Source organism: Xiphophorus maculatus, chromosome 1 (assembly GCF_002775205.1).
Source record: "Xiphophorus maculatus strain JP 163 A chromosome 1, X_maculatus-5.0-male, whole genome shotgun sequence".
In the NCBI taxonomy this organism is placed as follows: domain Eukaryota; kingdom Metazoa; phylum Chordata; class Actinopteri; order Cyprinodontiformes; family Poeciliidae; genus Xiphophorus; species Xiphophorus maculatus.
In genome coordinates this window covers 29,972,903-30,000,770 of record NC_036443.1, presented here as the reverse complement: position 1 = coordinate 30,000,770, position 27,868 = coordinate 29,972,903, and the positions used below count along the sequence as shown (strand labels likewise).

The 27,868-nt window shown below is 38.5% G+C and overlaps 3 protein-coding genes across 6 annotated transcripts in view; 1 reads left to right on the top strand and 2 right to left on the bottom strand.

Moving 5' to 3' along the window:
* Positions 1-25: 25 nt before the first annotated feature.
* LOC102225534 (dnaJ homolog subfamily C member 5-like) lies at positions 26-11,264 on the bottom strand. 2 transcript variants are annotated; one of them, XM_005801885.2, is made up of 5 exons: positions 11,066-11,264; positions 5,464-5,614; positions 4,252-4,465; positions 3,467-3,638; positions 26-2,848 (listed from the first exon to the last, which is right to left on the bottom strand). In XM_005801885.2, exons 2-5 carry the CDS (start codon positions 5,568-5,570, stop codon positions 2,751-2,753), a joined length of 591 nt encoding a protein of 196 aa, XP_005801942.1. In that variant the 5' UTR covers positions 5,571-5,614; positions 11,066-11,264; the 3' UTR covers positions 26-2,750. The 2 variants fall into 2 exon arrangements, with proteins under 2 accessions (XP_005801942.1, XP_023192188.1); XM_023336420.1 differs by lacking the exon at positions 11,066-11,264 and adding an exon at positions 5,796-5,838.
* Positions 11,265-11,872: 608 nt separating this feature from the next.
* Positions 11,873-16,937, top strand: adrm1 (adhesion regulating molecule 1). 2 transcript variants are annotated; one of them, XM_023331235.1, is made up of 10 exons: positions 11,873-11,969; positions 12,947-13,169; positions 13,862-13,978; positions 14,055-14,265; positions 15,320-15,398; positions 15,476-15,618; positions 15,940-16,077; positions 16,159-16,316; positions 16,393-16,495; positions 16,631-16,937. In XM_023331235.1, exons 2-10 carry the CDS (start codon positions 12,960-12,962, stop codon positions 16,717-16,719), a joined length of 1,248 nt encoding a protein of 415 aa, XP_023187003.1. In that variant the 5' UTR covers positions 11,873-11,969; positions 12,947-12,959; the 3' UTR covers positions 16,720-16,937. The 2 variants fall into 2 exon arrangements, with proteins under 2 accessions (XP_023187003.1, XP_014325305.1); XM_014469819.2 differs by having other exon boundaries at positions 15,317-15,398.
* A 10-nt stretch (positions 16,938-16,947) lies between these two features.
* lama5 (laminin subunit alpha 5) overlaps positions 16,948-27,868 on the bottom strand; it is a 92,255-nt gene continuing 81,334 nt past the window's right edge. For both annotated transcript variants that reach the window (XM_005801930.2, XM_023331222.1), the window contains exons 68-80: positions 26,994-27,126; positions 26,299-26,442; positions 26,076-26,206; positions 24,697-24,858; positions 23,964-24,090; positions 23,732-23,877; positions 22,679-22,871; positions 21,873-22,010; positions 20,504-20,663; positions 20,279-20,409; positions 20,066-20,159; positions 19,875-19,994; positions 16,948-17,736 (exon numbers count right to left, since the gene is read on the bottom strand). In XM_005801930.2, the coding sequence (XP_005801987.1) occupies positions 17,588-17,736; positions 19,875-19,994; positions 20,066-20,159; positions 20,279-20,409; positions 20,504-20,663; positions 21,873-22,010; positions 22,679-22,871; positions 23,732-23,877; positions 23,964-24,090; positions 24,697-24,858; positions 26,076-26,206; positions 26,299-26,442; positions 26,994-27,126 (1,828 nt within the window). In that variant the 3' untranslated portion in view covers positions 16,948-17,587. The remainder of the gene's footprint in view (positions 17,737-19,874; positions 19,995-20,065; positions 20,160-20,278; positions 20,410-20,503; positions 20,664-21,872; positions 22,011-22,678; positions 22,872-23,731; positions 23,878-23,963; positions 24,091-24,696; positions 24,859-26,075; positions 26,207-26,298; positions 26,443-26,993; positions 27,127-27,868) is intronic.

Genomic DNA, 27,868 nt, shown 5'->3' with positions numbered 1-27,868 from the left:
CAGATTTTTTAGATAAATTTTAGAGTTTTTTGTAGCACATTTTTTGACTTTTCAATTTCTGATTTTTTTTTTTGTAGGAATTTCCTCTTTTCTTGTTTCTATATTTATACTGCCCCTAACATGCTGTGGTAGCAGTGGGCTACAGAATAGAATCAAAGTGAATAAATACGCCCAGTTTTATAAAACTGATTCGGTTCGCTTAAAGATTTATGTAGGATAAATAAATCTCGCTTCATGAGATCGATTGTTGTAAACTGCTTTTCTACGAAAACACGATTAAGTAAGACTTTGGATATCAGTATCGTCCCTTCATGAACCACATAAACAAGGAAAACAAAAACAAAGAGAAAGCAAATACAGATGCAGACAAGAAAACAAACAAAAGACACAGTAAAATCTACAGTAACTTTACACAACATGTACAGCATTTTCACCATTTCACAAAACAAAAACAAAAAACCCCCGGGGTAAAATCAGTGTATAAATTCGCGATGGCCGCTAGGGGGCGCTTCTTTACTGTTCTAGAGCTATTTTCCAATAACAAAGATGCCGGTTGAAACCAGAAGAGTTTCTGTGGCCTCTGTTTTCAACACTGAACAAACCTTCATAAGTTCCTTCATGTTCCTACCTTCATATAAGAAGAAAAAGAAATGGAGAAGAGGAAGAATCAGCTGTGATAAAACAGAAAACCCAAATCAAAATGGCACCTGGTTCTTAAATCTGATGGGAATGGCAAAATCCCATCACTAAACTGGAAAGTTTCCATAATTCGTTTTTGTAGATTCAGGAAGAATAATCTGGCATTCAAAGTAATGCTGGTGATTCTACAGACATGAAATTATTATTAATTATTCAAATAAGCTGGAACAATTTCCCATCTTCAAAGAAAAACATTTTTGTTTTTAAATAAAACTGTTAAATGTTATTGCATAAAGTTAGATATTTCATCAAAGTACTTTTTTTAAAGGAACAATTACATTTTTACAGCTGATTTGGTTCTGATGGGTCATGGCTGATATAATTAAAGCTACTGGAACAAATGATTAATTTGCTACTGTCCCTATTCTTCCCCTAATTTCATACCTGAAATTTTTTTTTTAAAAACACGAAGAGCTCACGTTTACTTTTATCTGCAGGATGAGGTTGAAAAAGAGGGGAAGTGGAAAACTGGCAGGGATGTGTCTGTGTGTGCGTGCGTGAGTGTGTGTGTGTGTGTGTGTGAGAGAGAGAGAGCAGCTGTTAGGGCTGGGCTGCATCTTTACACACAGTGGAGACAAATAAAAGCACCAACTGAAGCTTTTCTCTGTTAAAATATCCCGATCTGCTGAGAAACATCCGAGCGGTTCAGCAAACTAACGCTGGAGTTCCAAAATGTCCTTTCAGAACCAGCTTTTATTTAGTTTCAATTTTAAATTTTAACAAAAATGTCTGTTTCTCTGAGCACATTCCTGCTGAAACGCCACATTCTGTTAGCATGAAGAAAATGAAAAGGTGCCGTTCAGAAAGGCAGCATTCAGTCTCTTTCTTAAAAATATTAAAGATGTAGTTCACATAATTTACTCAAAAATAAAGTCCAGCATTTTAGAGCCGGAATGAATCACCATTAATCGATTATTGAAATAGTCGTCAATTAATGTAGTAATCGATGAATCGTTAACTGGAGTAAAAAAGACTCAAAAAAAGGCCAATAGCTGAAAGAGCAACACACTCAGAGCAGTAATTAAACCAAATGTGAACAAACCACACACACATTGTGCATTTTAAATGGAAAACCTTCAGTGCTTGTAAGTATTTTCTACCCAGAACTCCTCAGGTGTCAGTTTCAGCTTCACCTGGTTGAAATTCTGCACAATTCTCTTATTAATCACATTCTCCTTCTTAATTATTAATTGGTTAATTGAAAAAAAACAGCCAATAGGTCAACTCAAGACAGTATTGATGTTACGTGAAGCAGAAAGAGCTGTATATGAAAATGATAAAATGTTTATTTAGTTATTTTAAAAACTACATTTAATTGTTTATTAGAATGTTTTTACATATTTTGAAATTGTGAAATAATCTTAAGTTGTTAAATGGAAAAAACGTCCAGATATTGCATTTTTTTAAATCTGAGTAATCGATTAATCGTCAGAATAATCTATTACTAATATAATTGTTAAATGTGGCAAAAAGTATGTTTGGCACAGTAAAGCACGGTGATGGCAGCATCATGCTGTGGTGATGTTTCTCTGTTGTGATCAGATAAAAACAGCTTTATGTTCAATTCAGAAATGAGTCCAAATTAACAAAAGTGGCAGAAAATAAACGTTTTGAAAACGGCGTTGAGCAACTAGACATGGTCAACTTTTGGCAACTTTTAGGGTCGATTTAGCAAATTTTTGCCAGTCCATTTTTACAATTATTCTGCATTCCACACAGATTTATTAATTTCAACTGCAGTTTCATTTTGATGCCACAAAAATGTGACATGTTAACAGAGATGTGAACACAAACCTCAAAGCAACGCAACTGAAACAGCAGCAAAAGTTTGTCCAAAAAGCTCCAGCGTCTTTAGCAAGACGAGTGAGTGGGTTAAAGTTGGTGCAGCTAAATCCACCCGATACTGATGTGTTTTTATGCTGTTTCACATAAATATTAATAATAAATTAAAGTGGATGCACCTCCCAGCCCTAGCAGCCTCTTTCTGCTGTGTGTGTGTGTGTGTGTGTGTGCGTGCGAGTGTGTGTGTGTGTGTGTGTGTGTGTGTGTGTCTAGTAGGAGTCGGTTTTGTAGCTTTGGTGCGCTTCAGAGGTGAGCTGGGTGGTTTCTGTGGCCGATGACGGCTGCAGGACGATGGGATCGCTGCCGTCTAGAAGAAAACAGAAACAAGAAAAACATCAACGATTCAAAAAAATTATTTATTAGATCGATTTTCATGTTATTTTTGTTGAATGTGTTGATAACAGAAAGAGCAGATGCAGCGAAATGCAACTAATGGAGAAAGAAAGAAAAGAAGGAAAAAGATAAAAAAGAAAGAAAAAAATCACAAAAAGAAAAGAAAGCTTAGAGGAGGAGCTGTGCCTCAAAGGCGGGGCTAAGTCCACCCGGCCATTTTATACAGCTGAATGGTTACCATGGAGACCAAATAAAAGAATCAAAACAACACTCCAGGTATGTTTCTGACATTATAAACATAAAGAAAAGCTCAAACAGTTGATTTTACATGACATCTGAAGCTGTAAAAATGGATGTAAATGACGAATCTGGTGACGTAATTTGAGATACTTTGAAACAAATTCTGACTCGTCAAAATGTAATTGAAGATATCTTGAATTATTATTCTTAAACCAGAAACTAACTACAGATATCTTAAATTACCATTCACAGTAGCCAAAATAAATCCTTAGACATCCAGAATGTGATCACGGACATTCAGAGGAAACAGATTTGATGGTAAGACGGCTTGCCGTAGCGTCCCGGTCCTCACCTCTCTCGTCTGCAGTCATCTGGGCCTCCAGGTCCTCAGGGGACACGTAGAACTCGGGCTCCTGGTCCATCGGCGGCCGGGGTTTACATTTACCGCAGCAACAGTTACAGCAGCAGCACAGGCAACAGCAGCAGTAGCAACCTGTTGCCAGGCAACAGAAGGCGAACAAAGCCTGGGGGGCAAAGGTCACATGGACACAATGTGAGAAATCACAAATTAAGTTAATCCTAAACGCTGTTTTTAAAGCCTCAAAAAAATCCCCAGAAAATCCCCAAAATAATCAATTAGTCATTGAGCTATTGGAAATAATATTCATCACATTGAAACAATCCAAACAAATTGTGTTCAAATAAATTACCTTTAAAAGCTTAATTTGAGGAATATACAAAGAAAGTTACAAAATAATTGTCTTGCTAGGTTTTCTGACATTTAGCAAATAGAAATATGTTTTGTAATTCTAACTGATCAACAACAAGAAAAGTTTAGTTTGATTTAATTTTGGACAGCGAGGGAAAAAAGGTCTTTTGATTATCTTTAAATATCCGTAAATAACACTTTCTAAATGTAGGCTTTTAAGCAAGCGTTAAACTACAATTCCTTACAAAACTGTGCGGTTTGAATATCAAGCACTTTCCAGACCATTTTCAAGGATTCAAAACCTCCATACAAGCCCTGGATATTGTGATTGGGATGAAAGAGAGCAAACGAGGCTAGAAAAGTGTTCAGGTTCTCTTCATCTACAATAAAAAGCAAACTTCAAACTGTAGTGGGTCACAGGGACGCACCTTGGCCCACCAGCTGGACAGAACAAAGTAGGTGTTGACGTTCTCCTCTCCAAACTGCTCCGCCACGTAGAGGCCCAGGGAGCCGTATTTGTCGTAGATGTTCTTCTTGGTGGGATCCACCAGGATGGAGTGAGCGTTGTTTATTTCTTTAAACTTTTCAGCCGCGTCCGGGTTGTCCGGGTTTTTGTCCGGGTGAAACTTCAATGCCAGTTTTCTGCAAGTTAGAAAGACGAAGAAGCACATCAGATTTCTGATTCAGGCTGTTTTCACACCCGATAGTTTGGTAGAATCAGTTTGATTGGTGACCAAATTTGTTACATTTTCAGCTGCTGCAGCTGCACCAAGTCAAATGACACAAACCCAACCTGTTCCCCTCCTGGCCTGTGGGGGCGCTGCACCAAGAACCACTGAAGGAAACGACACAAAAACCTCTGAAGACGCTGAGCACAACTTCCTTCTTCACAAAATGGAAACAAAAATGGAGTAGCATCACATTTTAGCAGTTGTACGATTTTTTTTATCACAGTCATTTCTCCTGCTAATGCTAGGCTAACGAGTTTGTTTTGCTTGTATTTACCCAGAATGCCCTGCGCTGTAGTCCACCTCCTGCTTTTGGAGCGGACGCCGGTCCACTAAAGTTCACATATGCCTTCTAACCAAACCAGAGTTCACTTCAACCGAACCCAAACCAAGGTTTGTAGGCGGACTGGAGTTTGCTTTTTTAGGCCCGGTTGTGCATTCTTGCCTCCACAAAAGAACCAGACTTTCTATGCAAACGGACTGGTACCAAAGGATCCTCCACTATAGGCACCTTTATCCCAAACAAGATAAATTATTTTTGATTTGTTTGGCATTTTAACCAGACCTAGGAACAAGAGTCTCACTTTTCATTCTTGGCAGAATTGGAAGGAGGCCCAACTGGGTCAGGATGCTTCAGTATTGGTACCAAACATGTCTTTTCTTCTCCTTTCCTTAACCTTGCATTTAATAACAATCCTATGATCTCTCAGGGTTTGTTGCACCATGTGTAACATTCTCCTGTTTGTTTCTGAAATACCTCCCATAGTCTCCTAATGATGGGACATAAGGCTGGATGATCGTAGCTTGTTTTTTAGAAAGGCCCTCTTACAGCTCTCTGTCTCCCTCTAGTGGTAGAAAACATCACAGCAACAGAGGGATTTCCTTCCCCTGTGCGTCAACATTATTGCACACCTGTAACATTTCTTGATGTCCTCTGTTGTGGCGCTCTTGTCGACTCCGAGGACAACGTAGAGCGATTCTCCTGAAGTGGACAGAGTCCTCTGCCGTTGGTGGTCCATGGTCGCTCTGTTGCTCTCTTCTTCCCTTCTCACTCAGCTTCTCCCTTAAACAGACAAAAACAAACAGTGGAGGACACATTTAATTTAAAAAATCATATTAAAATATTAAAGGCTGCTGCAGACAGTTACAGAATAGCAGCACGTAACTCAGGCTGATTTATCCTGCAGCTTAGCTCAGGAAACAGGTTTGGAGTTCAGTAATTAATCCATCCATTTTCTGTTCACCTTTGTCCCTAATGGGGTCGGGAGGGTTGCTGGTGCCTCTCCAGCTACGTTCCGGGCGAGAGGCGGGGTACACCGTGGACAGGTCACCACTCTGTCACAGGGCAACACAGAGACATACAGGACAAACAACCACACACACACACACTCACCCCTAGGGAGAATTTAGAGAAACCAATTAACCTAACAGTCATGTTTTCGGACTGTGGGAGGAAGCTGGAGTACCCGGAGAGAACCCACCATGCACAGGGAGAACATGCAGAAAGACCCCGGGCCAGGAATCGAACCCAGAACCTTCTTGCTGCAAGGCAACAGTGCTACCAACTGCGCCACTGTGCAGCCCTCAGTAATTAATAAACAGCAGAAATATTGATTACTTTGACGATTAATCGGATGGAAAGATCTGAATATTTTTCACCTCAGGCTTTATTAATATAATATTAGAAATATATTAAAAGATGAAAATAAACAAATAATACAATTTCTTTTCTAATGAAGAAATTAAACATATTATTGCCTAAAACTGAACAGTGTTACTTTAGTGAACACTTGATTATTTGTACCAAAACATGCAAAATACTTCAAACATCAACATGTGAAAAAAATTATAAATAATGAATCCAATTAATTGGATAGCAAATTCACAGAATTTGAATGATTTGAATCTAACACTGCCACATGAGGAGTTCTGGGTAAAACATATTTATAGACAAAGAGTTTTTTTTCCATCTTAAATACAAAATGTCTTTATTTTCTTGCATAGCTTCGGCTTAGTTACTGCTCTCAGTGTGTTGTTCTCTAGCAAATGTTTCTCTTTTTTGAGTCTGTTCACTCCTATCAATCAATTACTACATTTGTAGATTATTAATTGTGATCATCTTTGAAAAGCAGAAGTGGAGCCTCCTGCACAACCAACAAGAATGCAGCAAGTGGTTTCTGGATGGTAAGTCAACAACAAAACACTTGTCTTTTCCAGCAGCCGTTGTTCGGCACGTAAATCCAACTGACCCAACGTTCTGGAGTTCCGCTGGGGTTGCTAGGCAATGGCAGGAATTCCACTGGGGTTGCTAGGAGACAGCGGGATTTTTTTGAAACAGCTCATTTCCAGACAATAAAAGAAGCATTAACTTACTGCCAAAAAAACAGCGGGGTGGAATCAGCAAAGTGTCCTCATTGCTATAACCGACATAAAGTAAACACAGCTGCTGTAAACACACAGCAAACTAAACGCCACTCTGATTCTGCGCTCCAACTGATCCGTTTCAACCGCAGCTCAAACTGAATACCATCATAAAACTGAGGACTGAAGTGTTTTGAAATGCAGAATCAACACAGATGGAAAGACAGATGGGTTCCTATCCGAGCTCATCTAACCTGAGTTTCTGCTTTCAACTGAAGATGACACAGAATGACTTTCTGTTTGGCTCCTCAGAGATAACAACGAATGAAACGCTGCTACAAGATGATACAATCAGCAATGATCCATTAGTTTAAAGCAGCGCTGGATAGTAATTCAGTAATAATATATATCATGATAGACACATGATCAATTTCAATAGGTAATACATCTGATTGAATATTAAATATCGTCACCTTCCTAAAGTAATGGCCTAAGTCATTTATTGCTCACAGGGAATTAAATAAAGTCTGGTGAAATCAACTGACTCACTCATTCTTCGGTTACCTAGCAACAACCTGCTGGTAACTCCTGGTTACCTAGCAACAGCTTGCTGAGTAACTTGTGGAGTTTCAAGTTTTGCCACTGAGACTCATAATTGATTAAAAATAAAATACAACATGGAGTGAAAACTGGATAAAACAGAAAACAGGAAAGGTCAGACCACTAGTTTGATAGCATTTCAGGTATTTAAAACAAGAAGCTAATCAATAGTTATCAATAATAATATGTCCAAAGTGCGGCCCAGGGGGCCATTTGTGGCCTTTGAATTAATTTTGTGTGACCAATAATTTAAGAATGGCACAAATTTAGCCATCCAACACTTTTTGTACAATTTTTTAGGATGAACTTTTCCATGGCAAGTTTATAAAAAATGCACAGATATGAAAATTTGGGCCGATATTAACATTGCTGTTAATACTGATAATAGCATTTATCAATATTATAAATATTTCTCTGCACATCTCAACAACTTTGAAAAAAAAAACTGACCAGAAACAGACAGCAACAAGATGAAAACAATCATCAGTTGGTTATATTAGCCCAGTTTCACTAATCGGACCGATACCGATATGTTAAAAAATTACTAATATCGGCCGATACCGATGTTAGTGCCGACATATTGTGCATCTCTAAAGTTTATATTTTCTTACGCGGAAAGTGTTAAGTAAAACACAAAATTTTTCCTTAGTTAGGCCTTATTTTTATATTTTTTATTTAATATTAAGTCTTGCCACTGCCACTCAAACACAGACCTTGGTACACCCGTCCATTTCATTTGGCTAAATACAGCAAAAGGTTGTACAAAAATCGCACTTTTTTGCAGGGAATAAACTGAAAACATTTCATAGAATTAAAAAATAACAATCCCAAAAAGGTAAAGAAGTGTAAACATTTAGGCGAACGTTGCATTTATTGTTTTGTAACTATATTTTTGTGTTGTTAATTGGGGAATGAATACATTCAGTTTGGGGATTTTGGTCACCACTGGTTTAAAATATTATTAATCAGTCATTCTTTAGGTAAACTGGTGATTACATTTGAAGCAAAACTAATTTAATTTAAAAGTTCCAATTAATTTAAAATTAAGAGTGCTACCAAAGCAAAACGTTAGCTTCATGTTTGACAGAGAGATTCACTCTCTGTTGGCTATAAAGGGCCATCAGCCAATTCATTAGCTGATGGTGAATCGGCACTCTGTCAGCATTCACTCGCTGGTTTTCTTAATGGATCCAGAGACGTTAACAGTGCAGCACAAAGGAGGAATAATCTGGACTAAAGCAACCTGGAACGACTGCATATAGATTTACCTTCGTTACCTATTATCCATGATGATAGAGGAATTTTATTAAATCAATTTTCAGATCCATGTAAGATCAGCTCAGAGTTTACAGACTTTTAGGATTCTATGTCAGCGTTTTTTTTGTTTTTTTTACTTATTGGAGTCTAATAGTATAAATTTTATACGATTTTGCTTCTTTTAGGTTTGTGCCATTGAGGTTCTTAATTGTTGTGAGATCACTTTATTGCTCCTGATTCTTTATATTACCAATATTTGTGCAGTTTTGTTTAATAAATGTTTGTAAAACTAAAATGACCTTCTATTTACAGCTGTTCTTGGTCTCCTGTCTTTTATTGCAGCTTTTGCAATTTCAAGTTAGAGTTTTTATTGCTGACCGTCGGAAGTCGTAGCTGTTGTTAAACCTCGCCCAAGTTCATGTCAGCTGCATGTGACTGCAGCAGCATCACATGCACTGATTGGTTTTAACTTTCAGTTTTCACACTTTGGTAACACTTCCTTCAGATCCTACTGGGATATAAACCATTTATAACCAACTGAGGCCAAATTTGTACACATGATTTTTGCTTTTTTCTAATAAATTACAAGTTGCAACTAAAGAAACATAATTGAACATTCATTTTGGACTTTAAAATATCTAAAAGGAACTAGGTCTGAAACGATTAATTGGATTGACTGTGATTAATCAATTATTGTAACAATCATCTGCTAAGTTAGTAATCAAATAATCATTAATCTGAGTACAGAGACTCTAAAAACAACCATTTGCTAAAAGAACAATACAGTCAGAGTAGTAATTAAGCTAAAATTGTACAAAAATATTTACATTTAAGATGAAAAAACCCTCTCTGTCTGTAAACATGTTCTACCTAGAACTCACCTGGTTCTATTTCTGTAAATAAATATCTGATAAAGTACTTATTGGTTTCCAACTTTTAATCAATTGATGAAAAAAGTAACAGATCAGCCTTACACTGCACCTATTAGTTAAGGTAACAATGCCTTAGAACAGCAGAAGATGTTGATAATCAAGCGTAGCTAAAGGAACATTATGCTATTGTATTGTATGGAATAAAAGGATTATTTTGTCATTTAAAAATTAATTGACTCATTTGTTCATTTAAAAATGTTAATGCATTTCTAAGACTTGTGTGGTTACATTAAAAATAAGCAGAATGTGTCAATTTTTATTTGAGTAATTGATTAATCGTCAGAATATTTGATAACTCAAATAATCGTTATCTGCTGCCCTAAAAACAACTAGCTGTTTAACTTCAATGTATTAAAAAAAAAACCTTTAATTAGGACAATAAAGAATCCTAAAAAACAAACAATAAAATCTAAAAAACAAAATGTCAAACACTTCTGTTATTTACTCACATGTTCTAGTTCCTCTTAAAAGTGAAATTGAATATTAAAAAAGTGGTTTAAACCCCAAATACAGGGAAATTTTAATGGCAAGAACTGCACAAAAATTTTACCACAGGTTCCTTGATAGAATCAAATAGAAAATAAAGGGATTACAAGATAACATCTCCCTTGCCTAAACTCATCTAAGAGAACATGGTGTTGGTTATAGATTATAAATGGTGGGATATTGTTTTGATGCATTTTATTTGTCACTTATTCCCATTTCCGACAGATTGGTGCATTTCCAGTGACTGCTACTGAGGGAATAACGTGTATATTACATATAACCTACTATTTATTTTAGGAAATCTGAATATCCTGGATAGTGAAATCTTTCAAAGATAGGAAAATACCTGCAAATCTAGATGAATAATCGGTTTTAGAAAGCTATTTTTTTATTCGTGAATTATTTCGATCATGAATTCATACATAATGCGTTAGAAACAAAGTCTCCCACTGCTCTGTAACAGCTGAAAAGGCAAAACATAAAAATAAAAACCATTTTTATCCATCAGCTTAAATGCACCTGTCTCTCCTAATGTTTCAAACACAGACGTCAGCTGAGACATCAAAAGCGCAGAATGTGCGTTACTACAAGAACTAAACCTGAAAGCAGCGCTAGTCCGAATTGTAGTTATAACTTAACTGAGCAAAGATTTGAGAAGCGAACCAAAAACAGGTTGGTTCCGGAATCAAACTGTGGTTAAAGCGGATAATCTCCCAGCACCGCATCAAACGAAAGCAACCAGCATCCATGTTTGTTAACAGGGGTGTTTAGCTAGTCCATATCCTTGCCTGCATTTAGCACTTTGCTCGCTAACTAATCCAAGGGCAGCAAAGCTGGCTAATGTTAGCCCCCTTTGGCTAACTCTGTGCGTTTCTTACCTCTTTCTCTCCAACCGGAGTGGTTTGGCTGTTGTTGTTTTCCTTTTTGAACGAAGCCAACTTGGAGTTTTATTGTTCTCGCATCTCAGTTTTCGCTTCGCTCTCTGGCGCTAAAGCATTCCAAGACAAGGCAGCAGCAGAAAGTACCGCCGAGCTAACGGCTACACCGGGTGGGAGCGACCTGTCAGTCCGTGACAGCGATCCCTAGGAAACCGCCTCCCATATTATGGCAAGCCGTTAGCGTCAACAATAATCCGTAAATCCGAAGTTGTGACATTTCAACTCAATTAGACTTTTTTGTGTATTCCTTTTTTATTTATTCAACGCTATGAATATAAGTCCACGTTAACATAAATCCAAGATGTAAAAAAAACAAAAATAAAAAACGATAAATGTGCTGTAAAATAATGTATTGAGGTAAGAAAAGCTTACTTTCTGTAAGAATAAATCTACTCAATATATTAAAAGTTCTACCTTTCATGAAAAATAACTGTTTGTTCATAACAGTTGTATTATTAGCCCATCACCGTGAATTGACGTACGTAAAGCACATTATTTACTAGTGTCTCGTTAATGTAAATTATGATAAGGTTTGCCATATTTATATCTATCTATATATATATATATATAAGTGCATATAAGTAAATATGTGAAGAACTTTGAATAATATGAGTTACAACATTTAACTTCCCTTTGGAATCGATTAAGTGGTTTTGAAATTTAATTGTATTATTGTTGATGCTAAGGCTTGCCATAAAACTCTGAAATGCGTGCGCATCGTGAACAGCAGGCGCGTTCACGATGAACAGGAAGTTCACTCATTCTACGTAAGTGGCGTAACAGTCAGACGCAGCGGAGAGAAAACTTCTGAGATATTTCAAGATTTAGCCGCAAGTATTTAAATGTAAGTTTTTAAAAATGTTAAGTTTGTTGTTTTCAAAGGAGTATTTTGTGTGTGTGTTTATTTCCTTAAACAACTTAAGGTTTTTGCTCTGCAAGACTTCGGCCTTTAGTCGTTCATCTGTTTAGCCATGTCATGGGCTAACGTTAGCATCGACAACCAGAACTACACACAGCTAACAACAACTTCGTGGCTTAACTGTTAAAATTTAATTTAGTGAAAGCAAACTCACCACACAGGTTAAAGGAAGACATTAACTAAATAAAACAATCAGGTGTTAGTCAGAAGATAAAACAGAAAACATTTGACAGATGGCTCTGCAAAGCTAACTTTTACAGCATTGTTCTTTATCTGTAGGCTTAGAAAGTTGTTTATGATTAAAAAGTAATTCTTCTTTCAGTCAAGGATGTGTGTCTAAGGTAAGCAATATTTTTCTTCGCAGAAAAAGTGTGTAGGATTTTTGCTTTTAGTTTGGTCCTGGTTGCATTAAAAAACAACTTTCTCGTAAACAACTTCAACTGGGTCAATCCCTGAAATCTGGGTTTTATCATCAACCCCGGCCGTAGAATCCAATATGGCGGTCCGCAAATAAAACCAAATTATCTAGCTGTAAAAAAAACAACAAAAATTTACCAATTTAAATTTATTAAATTAGTAAAAGGTCTAACCAAACACCAAGCTAATGTAACTTGGTATAATTTGTGATGAATAGGGAAAAATGAACAGATTTCACTAGGATTTGGTAGATAAAGAGGAAGTGGTTCAATTATGGACAGAAGTGATTAAAACACTTTTTTATCTCTAATAAATCATGATTATTTAACTTGACAACTTATTATGGATACATAATTTTACATTTTTTGTCTTTTTTTTTACATTTAAAAAACTACACAGTCAGCAGTTTGGACCAAGATGGCAGCTGGTATTGTAAATGAGATGACCTCAGAAAACTGACATCTTGTTGTGTTTTTTTTCCTCAGTTTGGGAGTAAATATGTCGTCCGGCGCTCTGTTTCCGAGTCTGGTCAGCGGCTCTAGGGGAAGCTCCAGCAAGTATCTAGTGGAGTTTCGTGCTGGTAAAATGAGCCTGAAGGGGAACACGGTTACACCCGACAAACGCAAGGGCTTGGTGTACATCCAGCAGTCCGATGACTCCCTGATCCATTTCTGCTGGAAGGACAGAACCACCGGGAACGTTGATGATGTAAGTAAAGATTTTATCTTTAAATTAAGCCAATAATTTAAAACACACATTCAGTGAAATCTGAAATGTTTATTACTTTCATGATGTGATTGGAAATTATTTCACTTAACAGTGCTGTCATATTCTCTGTGGATAGTAATGTATTTTCTATTTTAAACTAAATTAAACCAAAATAATTTCCTTACCTTCTCGTTACTGGAGATGTTCTGCTGTGTTTTGCTGTTGGTTGGCAAAACATTCAAGCTTTGATTCTTGTTTTAGAAACGTAACACAGAAAACTGTCCCAGGATTTAATGATTGGTTTTTTTGCAATGAAAATTCCTGATTGTGGTGGTACTCTAGCAATATTTGAGATAGACTTTCTTATTTAAATGTGGCTTTTTATATTTATAACATGGCATGAAGTAAAGTTGAGGCAGCAGTGTAGCAGAAATAAGAAATACTGCCACCTGCAGGTGGGAGTTAGCATCACATAAACTCAATGCTTTTGACCATTTTTTGCTGAAAATTTTGAATAAACTCTTAATAGCAAAAAAAATGCTGGGTGGTTTTCTGAAAAAACTCAACAGACTAATGTAAATGATAAAGAATATCTGATCTTTATCATTTTTGGGTTGAGTATTTTTTTTGGTGGGGTTGAGTACGAGGCTTATTTTCCAGGAGAACTAAACCAGAACTGAAATGTCCTGCAGGACCTGATCATCTTCCCTGACGACTGTGAATTTAAGAGAGTGAACCAGTGCACCACCGGACGCGTCTATGTGCTGAAGTTCAAGGCTGGCTCCAAAAGGCTCTTCTTCTGGATGCAGGTGGGAAGACGCTGCTAATCTGCTGAATGGAAATCTAAGTGCACATAAGAGACAATTTTTCAAACTGTCAACTCAGGAGCCCAAAACGGACAAAGATGAGGATTTCTGCCGTAAGGTGAACGAGTTCCTGAACAACCCTCCGATTCCTGGCGCTCCGGGCAGCGGAGGTGGCAGCGGTCACGAGCTGTCGGCGCTGGGCGGAGAGGGCGGCCTGCAGAACCTGCTGGGAAACATGAGCCACAACCAGCTGATGCAGCTGATCGGTCCGACGGGGCTCGGTGGACTGGGTGAGGCACTCTGGGTAACGCTTTAGGTTTCACTAGCTGCAGCTCTACTAGCCATAGAATTGCGCAAATTGAAATTAAGAAAATACATTTGCTTAATTTAAACAAAAAATAACTACGTTTTTTCGATGAAAAGTTTTTGCGCTTGGAAGAGGTGGTTTTTCAGCCGTATGGAAATCGATGTACAGTGAACCCTCGCTATAACGCGGTTCACCTTTCACGGCCTCGCTGCTTTGCTGAATGTTTTGGGCAGTTTTTTTTCACAGTGCATTGTATTCTGCGTCCTGATTGGCTAAACAGTCTCCACGCTTCTTCTCTACCTGTGTGCCAATAACGTTACGGTATTTAAATATACGTAATACAGCTTGGTAAATGTTTTTGCCCAGAAGAAAAAAAGAGCGACAACAATTACCGATAACTATGTTCTTCCTTCGAAAAAGCACACCTGCACCTCAGGCTTCAGAAGAAAAAGCCACTAGAAAGTGGAGTCAGGCCGCAGCGTCACAGTCAGAGGATCAGTGAAATACGCGAGTCACAATTTGTCCTTTTGTACTTCGTACTGATGATTAAAATGATTATTTTACTGTAGTTATTTGTAAGAAAGCGTTGTATTTGTTAAAAAATATGCTTGGTCCTGAAAACAGGTTTTGTTCTTTGGTTTCAATGTAGAGTATTTAATTATGCTGTATAATAATTGTAAAAAAATAAAGGTTACTACTTCACAGATTTCGCCGATCACGGGTTCTGTTCGGAACGCAACCCCTGCGAAAAACGAAGGTTCACTGTACGTCACAAAATTGCAATTAAAACACTTTTTTTTTTTCCCCGTCACTTGCTGAATATCCTAATGGAGTCACTTTTTTTCTGATTTCTTTTCCTTCATCACCGCGTTTTATTAGTTTTGGCATCACCAACTGGGGAATCAAGGGAAGTGAATGCCTGCTGAAATTGATGTTGCTATGGCGATTGTGATGGGTTATATTGTGCAGGCCTGATGTAAAGCCTGAATGCTTCATCAGAGCAGCTTTTATAGATTTGTTGTGATTTGTGTAAGGAGGCCTGGGAGCGTTAGCTGGACCTGGACTGGCGAATCTGCTAGGCAGCGGCGGCCCGTCTGCCAGCAGCTCCTCATCCAGGTAAGACCTCACCTCTGCATCGTTAAGACTTCCTCCTCTAGCGTGACACTAACGCTCGGTCTCCATGCTAACCTCAGCTCTAGAAGCCAAGCAGCCACGGCTGCCTCTTCTTCATCAGCTGCAGCCCCCAGACTGAGCTCCACCCAGGCACCGACCACGCCTACGCCTCCTGCTGCCTCCGCTCCTGCCACCACTGCTGCTGCTGCCCCTGCTACTCCAGGTACAACAGCCTTAGTTCTATCTCACACTGCAGGTCTCGATGCTCAATTCTGATTATTTGCATCGTCGTTCATTCTACTAATTAATTGGACTTCTGTGTTAACTGATTACGACCCCAAAGTAGCTCTCTGTTTACCAAATTAATAAAGGACGCCGCCATCTATGGATTGATTTTAAATTTAAGTTGTTTTCACATGTGAAAGTCTAGTAGACTCAGTTCAGTTGGGGACAAAACTGCAACATTTGCTATGTTTCCTGTTTTAAATCAACCAAACCGACCTGGACGGTTCCTGAACTCCATGCTGTTTTTTCCCATTTGCAGCTCCAGCTCAGGCTCCTGTGACGCCGGCCTCCGTTGGAAGCCCTCCTCCTCACCAGCCCATCCAGCTCAGCGACCTGCAGAGCATCCTGGCCAACATGAATGTTCCTGCAGCCGCTGCAGCGCCGCAGGGATCTGCAGGTCAGCAGGCCGTCGGGTCTGCTCTGCTGCTGCAGGGCGACGGAGGACTCTCCAGCTAACTGTGTGGTTTGTCTCCTCCAGTGGACCTGGCGAGCGTTTGCACCCCGGAGATGATGGCTCCCATCCTGACCAACCCTGAAGTCCAGCAGAGGCTCCTCCCCTTCCTCCCCAGCGGAGAGAGCTTACCGCAGAGCGCCGAGGAGATCCAAACCACCCTGAACTCGCCGCAGTTCCAGCAGGTAGAACCAGACCAGGGCATGGACGGTTCTTCATCTGTTTAGTTTGGTTCTGACTCTGGTTTCTGTCTGACTTCAGTCCATGAGTATGTTCAGCAGCGCTTTGGCTTCGGGGCAGCTCGGCCCGCTGATGAATCAGTTCGGTCTGTCGGCTGAAGCTGTGGACGCTGCCAACAGGGGAGGTAGGATAAACACACTGCCTTACGCCCCTTACATTATGGAACGTTTTATTTTTTGTAAATTTAATGCATTTGTCCATCTATTTTTAAGAAATCTGGTCTTTCTGCATCTCAGGCATATTTCTGTTTCCTCCTCAGACGTGGAAGCGTTTGCCAGAGCCATGCAGGGCAGCAAAGGAGACTCCAAAGAGAAGAAAGAAGATGACGAAGACATGAGTCTAGATTAGAGACCAGCCTGCCAAGTCCCATATCTCTCTCTACTTTTTGTTTACTTTTCATCCCACTTCAGCATTGTCTTAAATGTTTTTCTATACCAAAGGCAATGTTTCTACACCATGTAGATGTCTCTCTTGCTGCGACCAAGCCTTAAGTTTTGCTTTCTGCTCTTGAAGTACAGTCTGCTTTTTGGGACTAGATCTTTATTAAAGTACAAATTGGAAAAACACTCAAGCGTCTAATTTTATATGAAAAAGACTTTATTCAAACAAATGAGGGCTCGGAGCGGCAGCTTATTCTTTGAGTTACTTTAAAAACGTTAGCATACAAAAAAGCTTAATTTTCTTGTTTTTTTACATGGGTTCAAAAATAAAAGGGGTGCAGGTCATATGAGAAAGTTGGTTTAAAAAAAAAAAGGTAAATAATGATTATAGAGAAGGGGCAAGTTAAGGTCAAAATTATTGGTTTGCAGTGATTTTTTTGTGTGACTGAAAAAATTAAAAATGTTCTTACATTTACAAAAATATAACAGCTTATTTAACTTAGCTCAATTTAAAAAGCCAAATCCATCAATTTCTATGAATTTAACCAGTTCATGAAGCCCTATTGACATAAATATTAATGTAGTGAAGTCAAAACATAACGCTCTCATAAAATATCGCAAAATTGGAGCATTGTTTTGTTTTACATTTTAATTTTAGATCAGTGCATCTTTATGTGAAACCAATAATGACAGACATAACACAAAAACGTGAAAATATAAAATATGTTGTTTTTTTTCTCCCCAAAGTATAAAATAAATATTAATATATATTTTAAATTAGCTACATTAACATGACACCCACCACCAGTATTTTGTTGTCGGGGAATGTGAAGGCTCTACATGTGAGGGCAGCCTCGGGTTCCGACGGCTCCGTGAACAGACAGCGGTCCAGACAACGTCACGGGTCGACGGTTGACGCTAACATGGCGGAAACAGCCGTGGAAAATAGGAAACCCGTTAGGATGGCTGGCCGTTGTGACGCCACCTGGCGGACAAAAGAAAGTTTACCGAGTGATTAGAAAAACAGGCGTATGTTATTTCATTTTTGAAGTTGTTGTTTTGAGAAAAAAGTACCTTTTTAATTTTAAGAAGCCAGATGTTAAATTAGATAAAGCTGTACAGCGTTTTAAAGGAGGAGGAAAATCTGCCGAATTAGAAGATCGTTGTCGCAGAAGCAGGAGGACCCAGACACTAGGGATCGCGGAAGCAACATTATCTTCGCAAATACTTTAATTAAGGGTCTTAAATTTAGACAAGGCAGTACTATTTGAGGTATATTCTATGTTTTATTTTTTACATGGGACTTTTCTATTAAAAGTTTAAGTCGCGCGCGTTCTGTGACGCCAGGCGGTTGCCGCTACCGCTAACTAGCGGCTAGCAAGCAAGCTAGCTAGCTTTTTCTGCATCGATCAAGGGTAAGAGCAAACATATGGCCATTTGCTACACTTCTCTTGATATCCCCATAAGATTCTAGGTACATTATGTGCAAAGAAAAGCTTGTCACTAAAGAGAGTTAGCAAGCCCTCGAAGAAGAGTTTTTGGCACTAATGGCCCATATTGAACAGGAAGTAGGGTAGGGTCCATAATCACATTTGTTCTCTTAACTGCTGGTGTGAGTTTCATATCAATAAGATAATATTTGGGGGAAAAAAAAACAGGGCATGCAAATATTGTCAGGCTCAACATCCATATAACCAAAAAATGCATCCTCCTCTTAGCTTGAAGAAATATAGAATTAAGAGGGATTTGACTTTTTCTACATAATCACACTTCTCTTAACTGCTGGTATGAGTTTCATATCAATAGGACAATCTTTGGGGAAAATACAGAGAGCAGGCAGATAATGGGGGGTTAATAATTGACTTTGCTTAAAAAAAATGTCTCCCTGCTAATATGGAGAAATAAAGAGCTAAGAGGGATTTCACCTTTTCTACAAAATCACACTTGTTCCATGAGCTACTAATACAAGTTTCATATCAAATATTACAATAGACAGGGGATGCAGATATTGTCAGGCTCAGAAATTAAAATGCATCCCCCTCCTATATTAATAGACTGGATAATTAAGGGTGATATCAAATTTTGTACATAATGGGCCTCTGTTTTGTCATGCAGTAAGCTATTATGGTGTTAAAAGAAAAAGTGGGGAATTCCAAACCATTAGCGGAAAACATATTCATCAGACATTGACTGTAAAATGTTCAACTTGTATGTCTCAATGAAGGTGTCAAAACTGTATTTATTTCAATTCATCTGCGAAATAAATCCTACCGTTTTAGGGCTTACATAGTTAAGAAACATGATAATGTTACAAGTATCTTTAAAAGTTGCCTCTTTGGTCATATTTCAGTCCGTTTTCCCATATGCGAGAGTTTGGAGTGATGCATTTTCCCACGACAGGGCCTGCATTTCTCTGCATAACACTGGGAATCAAAGCCAGGACAACCGCAATGAGGACTGCAACTTCTATACCAACCGAGTAAGTAAGTAAGTTTTTATTTACTGAGTCCGCTGATCTGAGAGTCGGAGAAAGAACTTGGAGCCACAGAAGAAAAGTTTCTGTCTCCTTCGGTTTTTAGTTTTGTACGGTGACGAGCAGCAGATCTAGAGTGGCCCAGTGCCCCAACTATCAAGAAAACTTTGAAATTGCAATATGATTGACCCATAGCATCTCCACCCATTTTACATTATACAAACAACTTTGTTACCTTCAGTTTTTGTAAAAATGCTGTACATATCAAACATAACTTAAAGAGATGGAGGTCAATTTCAAGTTGTCAAATTGTGAAGTCAAAATATTTTTAAGACACTTCGCCTTCTCAACAGCGCTTCTCTGTGATGCCGTTTAGATCCGGTCTCTTAGGAGTGTTGAACTGAAAAGTCGTTCAGCAGATGTGCAGTCCCACCAGGTATTTGCTAATTGTTGCTGCCGCTAGTCTGAAGGAGCTGAGCATGAAGATGCGGGGATGTGTATAAAGTTGATTTTAGATTTTTTAATATCCTCTCTTTAATATCCCAGCCACAGAAATAAATATACATTATGTGTGAGCATTACCAGACACTTTCTGTAAAGACAAAGTGGAAACCCTGAAATTCTGCAGAGAACTGTGATATTGTACTCACTTGGTGCACCTCCAAGGTACATGGTAGCTTTGGTCCCTGCAGAACGGTTCTGTTTGGGGCCTGCGCTCTGCTTGGCGGTTACATCCACAAACAACTTCAGAACGTTGTTCTTCTTCTCCACTGGAAGAATACATCAGCATTAACAGAGAGCGGTTCTGTTTGGGGAAGATGACTGGTTTCTGTAAACCCACCTTTGATTGTGTGCCAGCGTCTATTACACAGAGGTTCTTCAGGCATTAGCGAGGTAGAGAATTCACCTTTGCCACTGATTACCGAAACAGTCACCTAGACACAAAAACATCTTCCTCAGTTTTGGTTTTTAGGATTTCTTGAACGACGACGAGAAGGAAAATCTCCACCTTCTTCCTGCTGTTTCTCTTCTGCTTGGCGAAACCTTAACTCACCTCTCCCTGGCTTAGGAACAAGCTCAGGTATTGGTCAGATGAAGTTCCAGCGTACAACAGCAGCCCAGAGTCTGAAGCGGGTCGAACGTCCAGCTGGATCTCTAGGTCCCGACCCAGAACCAAAGAGTCACCTGCCAGGAGGTGGAGACACGTCAATCAGTGCATATTCTGACCAAAAAAGGATTCAAACAGTTGAAACTTGGAAAAGACGGGGAGGGTAGCTACCAATCTTCAGGTGTCCTCCCTGTTTGGAGAAGTACACTCCAGGTTGTAGAGGGTTCTGGAAGCATGGAACCGCCCCCTGGCTGAACGATGGGCTTCCTGCAGGAACTGCGTTCAGTTTCAGGTCCTTGACGCATCCGATGAAACCATCAAAACGTTTCGGCTGGAGTTCAGACACAAACAGTGAGAATGATGTCTGATGAAGGTGTACACCTTTTTAACTTTATTTCTGTCTCAAACTTGAGATAATCAGAACATAGCCAGTAATCCTCAGTGGGACTTAAACTCTCGCGGTCTTTTAGACCCCATGACTTTTTTTTTACTCTGCATTGCCCATCAGGGTCACATTGACCCCGTGTGCGCTTGGTTTCAGAAACTGACGATCTGTTGTCTCACCCAGACATTTGTCACACTAAGACTGCGGGAGAGTTAAAGAAGAGCTATTGTTTTGGATCATTGTCCTGTTGATGACCCAGTTAGGGTTGGACAAAAGGCCTCATGCTTGACTCAGGAATATGTAACCCTGACCCGGTTTCTAAGGGTGTTTTCAGACCTGATAGTCCAGTAGAGTCGGTTCAATTGCAACATTTGTTACATTTTCACACTGCAACGTGTCAAATGATCCAAACCCTTTGAGCAACTTGTTTCCCTCCTCGCCTGTGGCGGCGCTGCACCAAGAACCACTGAAGGAAACAACAAAAAAACCTCTGAAGAAGACAGTGAGTGCAACTTTGTTCTTCAAAAAATGTGAAAAAAAATGGAGTGGTACCAGATTTTTACTGTTGTAGGATTTCTCTTTTGTTGTTGGCTAAAGACCTTGAGCCATTTCTCCTGCTGGCTTGTATTTACCCATAATACCCTGTGTTGTAGTCCACTTCCTGCTTTTGGAGCGGTCTCCGGTCCGCTTGGATTTCACATATGCATTCGAACAGAACCAGAGTTCACTTCAACCAAACAGATTTGCAGGTGATCCAGAGTTTGCCTTTTTGGTCCAGTTTTGCATTCAATTCTTCCCAAATGAACTGAACTTAATAAGCGGACAAATTGGAGTTAAAATGGACTAAACAAGGCTGGTGTGAACGCACCCTATTGCAGATAGCTTTAATTGGTAAAATTAAAAAGTTTTACAGCACAGTTTGCCATTTAACAGAACCCAGTTTAAGAACCATGTGTCCAGTGTACAAAAAGTCAGGAATTAAGAGGCATCTAGGTCCTTTTTTAGAAAAAATACAATTCCTGAAATGGACATTTTACCATACTTTGACTCCTCCAGACATGGAAAGTAATAAAATAACATTTAATACTTTAACACATCCTGAGCATATGAATGGTGAAAGTTAACTGTGTGAGTTTTGAAATAAGTAAATTTAACCTTGACTGTGGCTGGGACCCCTCCAATGAATAACGGTCCACTGATCCGGATCTTTCTGCCTCCGGCTGTCCTCTTAGCTCGACTGCTGATGCCATCCACCGTCAGACTGATTTTATTCCCCTCATGCTTAATGAAAACCTGTGATAGAGAAACATCTGGTGAACCCATTTCTGACGCGTTACTTTCATGATTTCCCCCTGTAGGAGAATATTGCGATCGACTAGATCAGGGGTTTTCAAGCTGCTAGTGGCTCTTAATAACTTTGGATAAAAATCAAAAAGAACCAGCTGATGTTTTTAAATTTAAAACTTGTGTTTGTTAATATATCTTACCAGTTTTTGAGTTTATTCCTGCAATATTTACATTGAATTTCCATAAATAATGACACTAAAAGTACTAATAATAGGTTTTTAGAGACATTTTTTCTTGTCTTTATGTTGGAATCTATGTGCATTTTTACGCACGCTTTATAAAAAGTGTACGAATTTTCAGGAAGTATTTAGAAGTAAGTAAAAAATTCAGAACGTGTAACCCGGTTTAATGTAGTTATTTGTATGTTATTTTATTTTATTATCCAGGGGGTCTTTTGTGGGCTCTAGTGTCCCTTATATGACAGTAGGCTGACAGGAGAGGGGGGGAAGACATGCGGCAAACATCGCCAGGTCCGGGAGTCGAACCCGTGACAGCCGCATTGAGGACTCAAGGCCTCCAAACATGAGTCGAGCTGTCCCCTACAAGACCCAAATAACACGGCACGCCCGAGTTATTAGTATTTTTATGTACATATCTTGCGTGGAAGACCTTACCGGGTGCCACCGCTCGTCGTCGTATTTGTTCAAGCTGCGCACTTTGACATTATTCCTGGCTGACTCCACCGAGAGGATCAGGTGACCTTTTAGGACGCTGAGCAACATGGCCGCTCCGCCTTGCTGCCTGCTGGCTGCGTACAGAACGCAGCCATCAGAGGAGTTGATCTTCACCTCCAACGACAGATGAGAACTGAGGAAAAATCAGTTTAATTAGTGAGTATTTAGGGCCCCTGTACATGCAATATTAGGGCCGTTGTAGATAGAGTTTGGCAGTAACTACTTATATGAGTAACTTCTTTTGAAAAAATTTCCTTTTAGGAGTATTTTTAATATACAGTACTTCTTACTCTTACTTGAGTAAAATCTCTGGATTTTCTACCCACTGAATGAAAAACAAACATGTTTTAACCAAAAATTCACCAGGCATAGACACACACCTGCAGTTTTTGTTAAAGTTTGATAAAAAAATTTTATTCAAAGAAACTGATTTGAAAAAAACTTCTTTTGCCTGATTTTATTCTTTGTTACTTATATGAATGATTGTTATTTTCCTTCTTAAAATACCAAAATTTCCACATAACTTAATATTTCGATCTGTCTGATTATGTAATTTTTTAATATTAAATGATTGATAATTTGATCAGCTACTCAGTAACAGACTTTTTACCAAATATTTTTTTACCCTTTCTTGGACGGCTACTTTCTACTTTTACTAGAGTATACTTTTTGGGTACTCTGCTCATCCTCTGGTTGTGGATGGGAGTACATTTCTGCCAAAAAATTCTGATTTTGAGGTTTATCGTGAATTTTCTAGAAAAGATTTATCCCCAAAAAAGTTACAAATTTGCAAGAAAAAACATGGTAATTTTTTTTCTTTCATTTTTTTTAATTAAAGAAAACAATTTGCATGTTTTTTTCTTTAATTAGAAAAATGTATAATTAATTAGAATTAGTCTCAAAATGTCAGTTTTTCCTGCAAATGTTTCACTTTTTAACCAAAGAAATTTCAAAGTATTTTTTTCTAAAAAAATTCTGAAATGTCACCCTTACATGGATTTGACCACTGGATTGTATTTCTGGTAGCTGTAAGTGGAGCCGCTGAAGTGTGTCGCTCTGCTCTCGGGGTGTGACAGCTCCCCCTGGCAGGACTCCCTGGTACTGCGGCTGCGAGATCTCGATGGCTTCTTTTGATTACTCTGAGACAGAAACGTGTATACAGTTTCTTGAAGCGGCGGTTCCTTTTTACCTGGAGGAGCAGAGCTATCGTGTGTTTATGCTGTACCTTTTGTTTGCGTCTCGGCTCCTGTGCGATGATCTGCTGAGGTTTTTCAGCAGCTGGACAGTTCAGAAGAACGTTCTCGATTTCGTTCACCTTCAGCAGGTTCTCCACCATTAGATTACCTTGCCTCCTGGAGGCAAGAATCACGCACACATTTTACCTTTTGGTTCTGCAGTCCCGTCATCCTAGTTATATGCAAAGGCAGCAAATTTTGCTGTATGGCAGGCTCTTTTATCATAAAATCGGTTTTGTCCAACTGTCCATAATTACATTATGGATATCTAAAAAATAATCTAACTAGACAAAACTACAAAATTACCATTGACAATCCATAATGGTAAGAAATCTGCATCTACATCCCGACTAATAAGAATAATAATTCAGTATCTTCAATTACATTTTGATGAGTCAAAATTCAATTCAAATTCAAAAATACTTTATTGATCCCAAATGGAAATTAAACAAATTAATTTAATTCATACAATTGAAGACCACTTCAGAAATCTGCAAAGAACTTCCTGTTAATTCACTTCCAACAATGTCTCTCAAATATCTGGAATTAAACTGGTAAAACTGATTTTATGTTAAAATGGCCTGCCATATTCACTCAAAATCAATAGTTAGTGTAAAAGTTGTGCAACCATCATTTGAAAACCTTTTTTGTACTTTCTCAGGTCATTTTTTATAATCTGTAAGAAGACATGGTTTCTCCGTGACTCTGTAGGGCTTTTCTAACCTCTTTATGATGACATTGCTGATGCATCCTGTGAGGTTGTCAACGTTTTGCTGAGGTAATCCTCCCAGGAAGGTGACGTTCTCAGGACCCGTGTAAGCAGGCGGCTTCATGTTCGGCTTACTGTCATTGCTCTTCTTTACATCGTCCATTAAAAGATAAAACCTGTGAAAGCCGACAGTCAGCAAAACACTTGTAGCAACAAAACAGCTTTAGATATAGATTCACAAATCTCAAGTCTTTGAGGAGCAAGTCCAAGTCAAATTCCTAACAACTAAAACAAACATTTTTGTGACTTCTAGGTCACCTAACTGCATGATTTGAGGTTAGAACTGTTTGTACTCAGACTTAAGTTATTACATTAACATTTAAAAAAATTATTACCCTTTAATCAGTCAGGTTTATTTGTGTAGCACATTTCAGTAAACAAGCAGTTCAAAGTGCTTTACATCATAAAACCATCAAGAAACCATTAACAATGTCAAGTACCACCATCAAAATTATCAATACACATCAGATATGTTGGTCAGTGTTCAATTTATTATGGTTAAAAAGCAACTCTACTTATTTTATTCACCATTCAAAAATCCTCTGAAGGCCGCTTCATATTATTTAAAACACTTGTAAATTGTAATATAAGTATTTATGTTTTAAGATAAATAACAGAACAAGATTTAAATTAGTAACTGTAGAATTTCTGCTTTTTAGTCTTTGTAATGACTAAGCCACCAGCTGTTTATCTTATTGTGTGTATAAACGATGTCCTGGCTGTTGTTTTGCTAGCGGTGGCATTGAGCCTTCTGGTTATGTCATCGCAGTGTGCTAGCTGTTAGCTCCTTGAGGACATAACCGTACTGTGTTTTGGAAAAAACTGATCCAATAAAAAGTTTAGCATTGTTTTTGTCATTTTTGTCTTAGGGAACACATAATCCAAATGCTTTCAGTGACGTTCTCGTGTTGGCTTGTGATTGCTTTAGCTGCTACAAAAATGTCTGAATGCGGTAAGACGGGTAAAAGAAGGGGATGTGGAGCTAAAACATCAAGCAATTCAGACAAAAGCACCACTTCATATAGTCCATAAATTACTGATTAAATGTGAAAAGAAAATATTTAAAACCATGTCCACATCCAGCCCAAAGTGTCTTGTAATGTCTCAACTAGCTTGGCAGGAAGAGAACGTCGGTCTATACAAACGCCCATAATATTCCACCGCATCCTTTTACAGGAAAACATTGCAGCAGCTGTAGTCTGTAAACCGCATACCGGCGTCCTTTCACGCTTTCGTAGCACTACGACTCAAGTCTGAGACCACAAGTCAAAGTCAAGTCTGAAGACTTATTTTTGCGACATTAGCATAATGAAACCATCTCTGGCTGTCTTACCCATTGGTGTCAATGTAGAAAGCAACATTGTGGTTGTTGTTGTCGTTGTACGTCTTCTGAGTCTTAACCTCCGAGTTCTTCACCCTCAACACAATGTTGCCCTTCTGCAAAGAGACTTGACAGATTCCCTCCTGCAGCCACGGATGGAAAACAGTAAGGTCAAAGAGTTAATAGAAAGGGGAAGCAGGAAAGATCATGGGAATCAAAGTTTTTCTTTTCTTACCTGATCTTTATGGAAAAACATGAGTCCGTTTTTCTGATCTGTTCTGAAGCTGAAGCTGGTGTAGAATTTGTCATTTTGGCTCCTAACGTCTTTTGGGGCTAACTTCACGTAGCTCTGACCTCTGAAATGAGCTTCCCGAGCGACCTGCACAAACACACAACATTTTAACAAACGGTCCTCCCCTGCTTCAGCGCAAACCAGTTCAGACTGTTCACACGAGCAAAGCAAAAGGGAAAAGAATTAACAGTCATTTCTGTTCGGTTCACTGCAGGTAATTCCAGTTACACCTATTTTAGAGTTGCTAATTAGCTCATTTAAACATCTGATCTACTGATAATCTGTCAGAGTTGGTGTTAGGTAGCCTTTTTTATGTTGTAACTGAACCGAAACACACAGAATTCCACGGCACATCTACATGATATATTTGTCATAGTCAAGCTAGCATGACCTCTGTCCTTTCCCTTGCTACTTTTTTCTTCATGAAAATTAGCATTAGTGAGTATTAGCAGCAAAGCACTGCATCCCTTTTTATTTTATATATCATGCATACATTTGAAATTTAGAGCGTTATATTAATAACATCACAGCTAAAACCAATGCTAGTCATCGTTTTGTAGCAAATGAAGCCTCTCAAGTGCACTGATGGTGGTGTCATCATTTTAGCTCTGTAGATTTCAGTAAGTGTGTTCTTTTACCAGCAGGTTGCTGTTACAGCCAGAACTGACTCCAGAGGCTTTTATGGTCTTCATGTCGACAGTATTGCCGGTGTGCTTTAGGTTCTTGATGCAGGCCTTCACAGAGTTGCCCGCTGAAAACAGCTGCTTTAAACTGGGAGACAAAAAAAACAACAGCTTAAAATCCACATCTATAGCTATGCTATTTTTATTATTTTTACATTTAATATTCAGTCACTCCATCGTTTTTCTCTTTGTTGGTTCTGATCCATAATCAATTGGTAAAATAATAAATCACAATTTTTTTCTAGCTTGTAAAACCAACATGACATCATCATGACATCATGATCTTTTGTCCAGTCACTTGAAAAAAAGACAAAATTAACTTGCAATAAATCTGACCTTGTTTTAAGTCAATAGTTGCTTTGCTCTTTCCTTTGGTTTGTTGTTGTATTTCTTTCTAATTAATGTAAAGCACTTTGAATTGCCTTGTTGCTGAAAATGTGCTATATAAATAAAATCATCTTACCTCACCTTTATGTCTAGTGCCATTGGCTGATTATTTCACTTATGACATGGGAAAAATGTGTTGTTATAAGTGAAATAATCTGCCAGTCAAACTAGTGCTTTTTTTATAAATACGAAGGAATAATTTACTTAAAACAAGCTCCTATATCTTGCTGAAAAGTTACTTATAAGTTAGTTTTGTCTCATTTCAGATATTTGTATCAAAAATGCTTGGTAAGATTGTGTGATTTTGCAGTGCGCCATAGCGTTAACTGAACATTGTCTGTCTTTGACCAATTTTTTGGCTTCCAAACATTAATTAATTAATTAATTAAAGTTTATTTGACAGGGACAGACACACATCGACATAGACAAACTTTGTTTGCATC

Excerpts from the sequence above, each read along its gene's own strand:
- LOC102225534 (XM_005801885.2), bottom strand. The coding sequence starts at position 5,570 with ATGGACCACCAACGGCAGAGGACTCTGTCCACTTCAGGAGAATCGCTC. Across the intron at positions 4,466-5,463 it reads GACATCAAGAAATGTTACAG|AAAACTGGCATTGAAGTTTC; the intron begins GTGTGCAATAAT and ends TCTAACTTGCAG. Across the intron at positions 3,639-4,251 it reads TGTCCAGCTGGTGGGCCAAG|GCTTTGTTCGCCTTCTGTTG; the intron begins GTGCGTCCCTGT and ends TTTGCCCCCCAG.
- adrm1 (XM_014469819.2), top strand. The coding sequence starts at position 12,960 with ATGTCGTCCGGCGCTCTGTTTCCGAGTCTGGTCAGCGGCTCTAGGGGA. Across the intron at positions 13,170-13,861 it reads CCACCGGGAACGTTGATGAT|GACCTGATCATCTTCCCTGA; the intron begins GTAAGTAAAGAT and ends AATGTCCTGCAG. Across the intron at positions 15,619-15,939 it reads TGCTGCCCCTGCTACTCCAG|CTCCAGCTCAGGCTCCTGTG; the intron begins GTACAACAGCCT and ends TCCCATTTGCAG.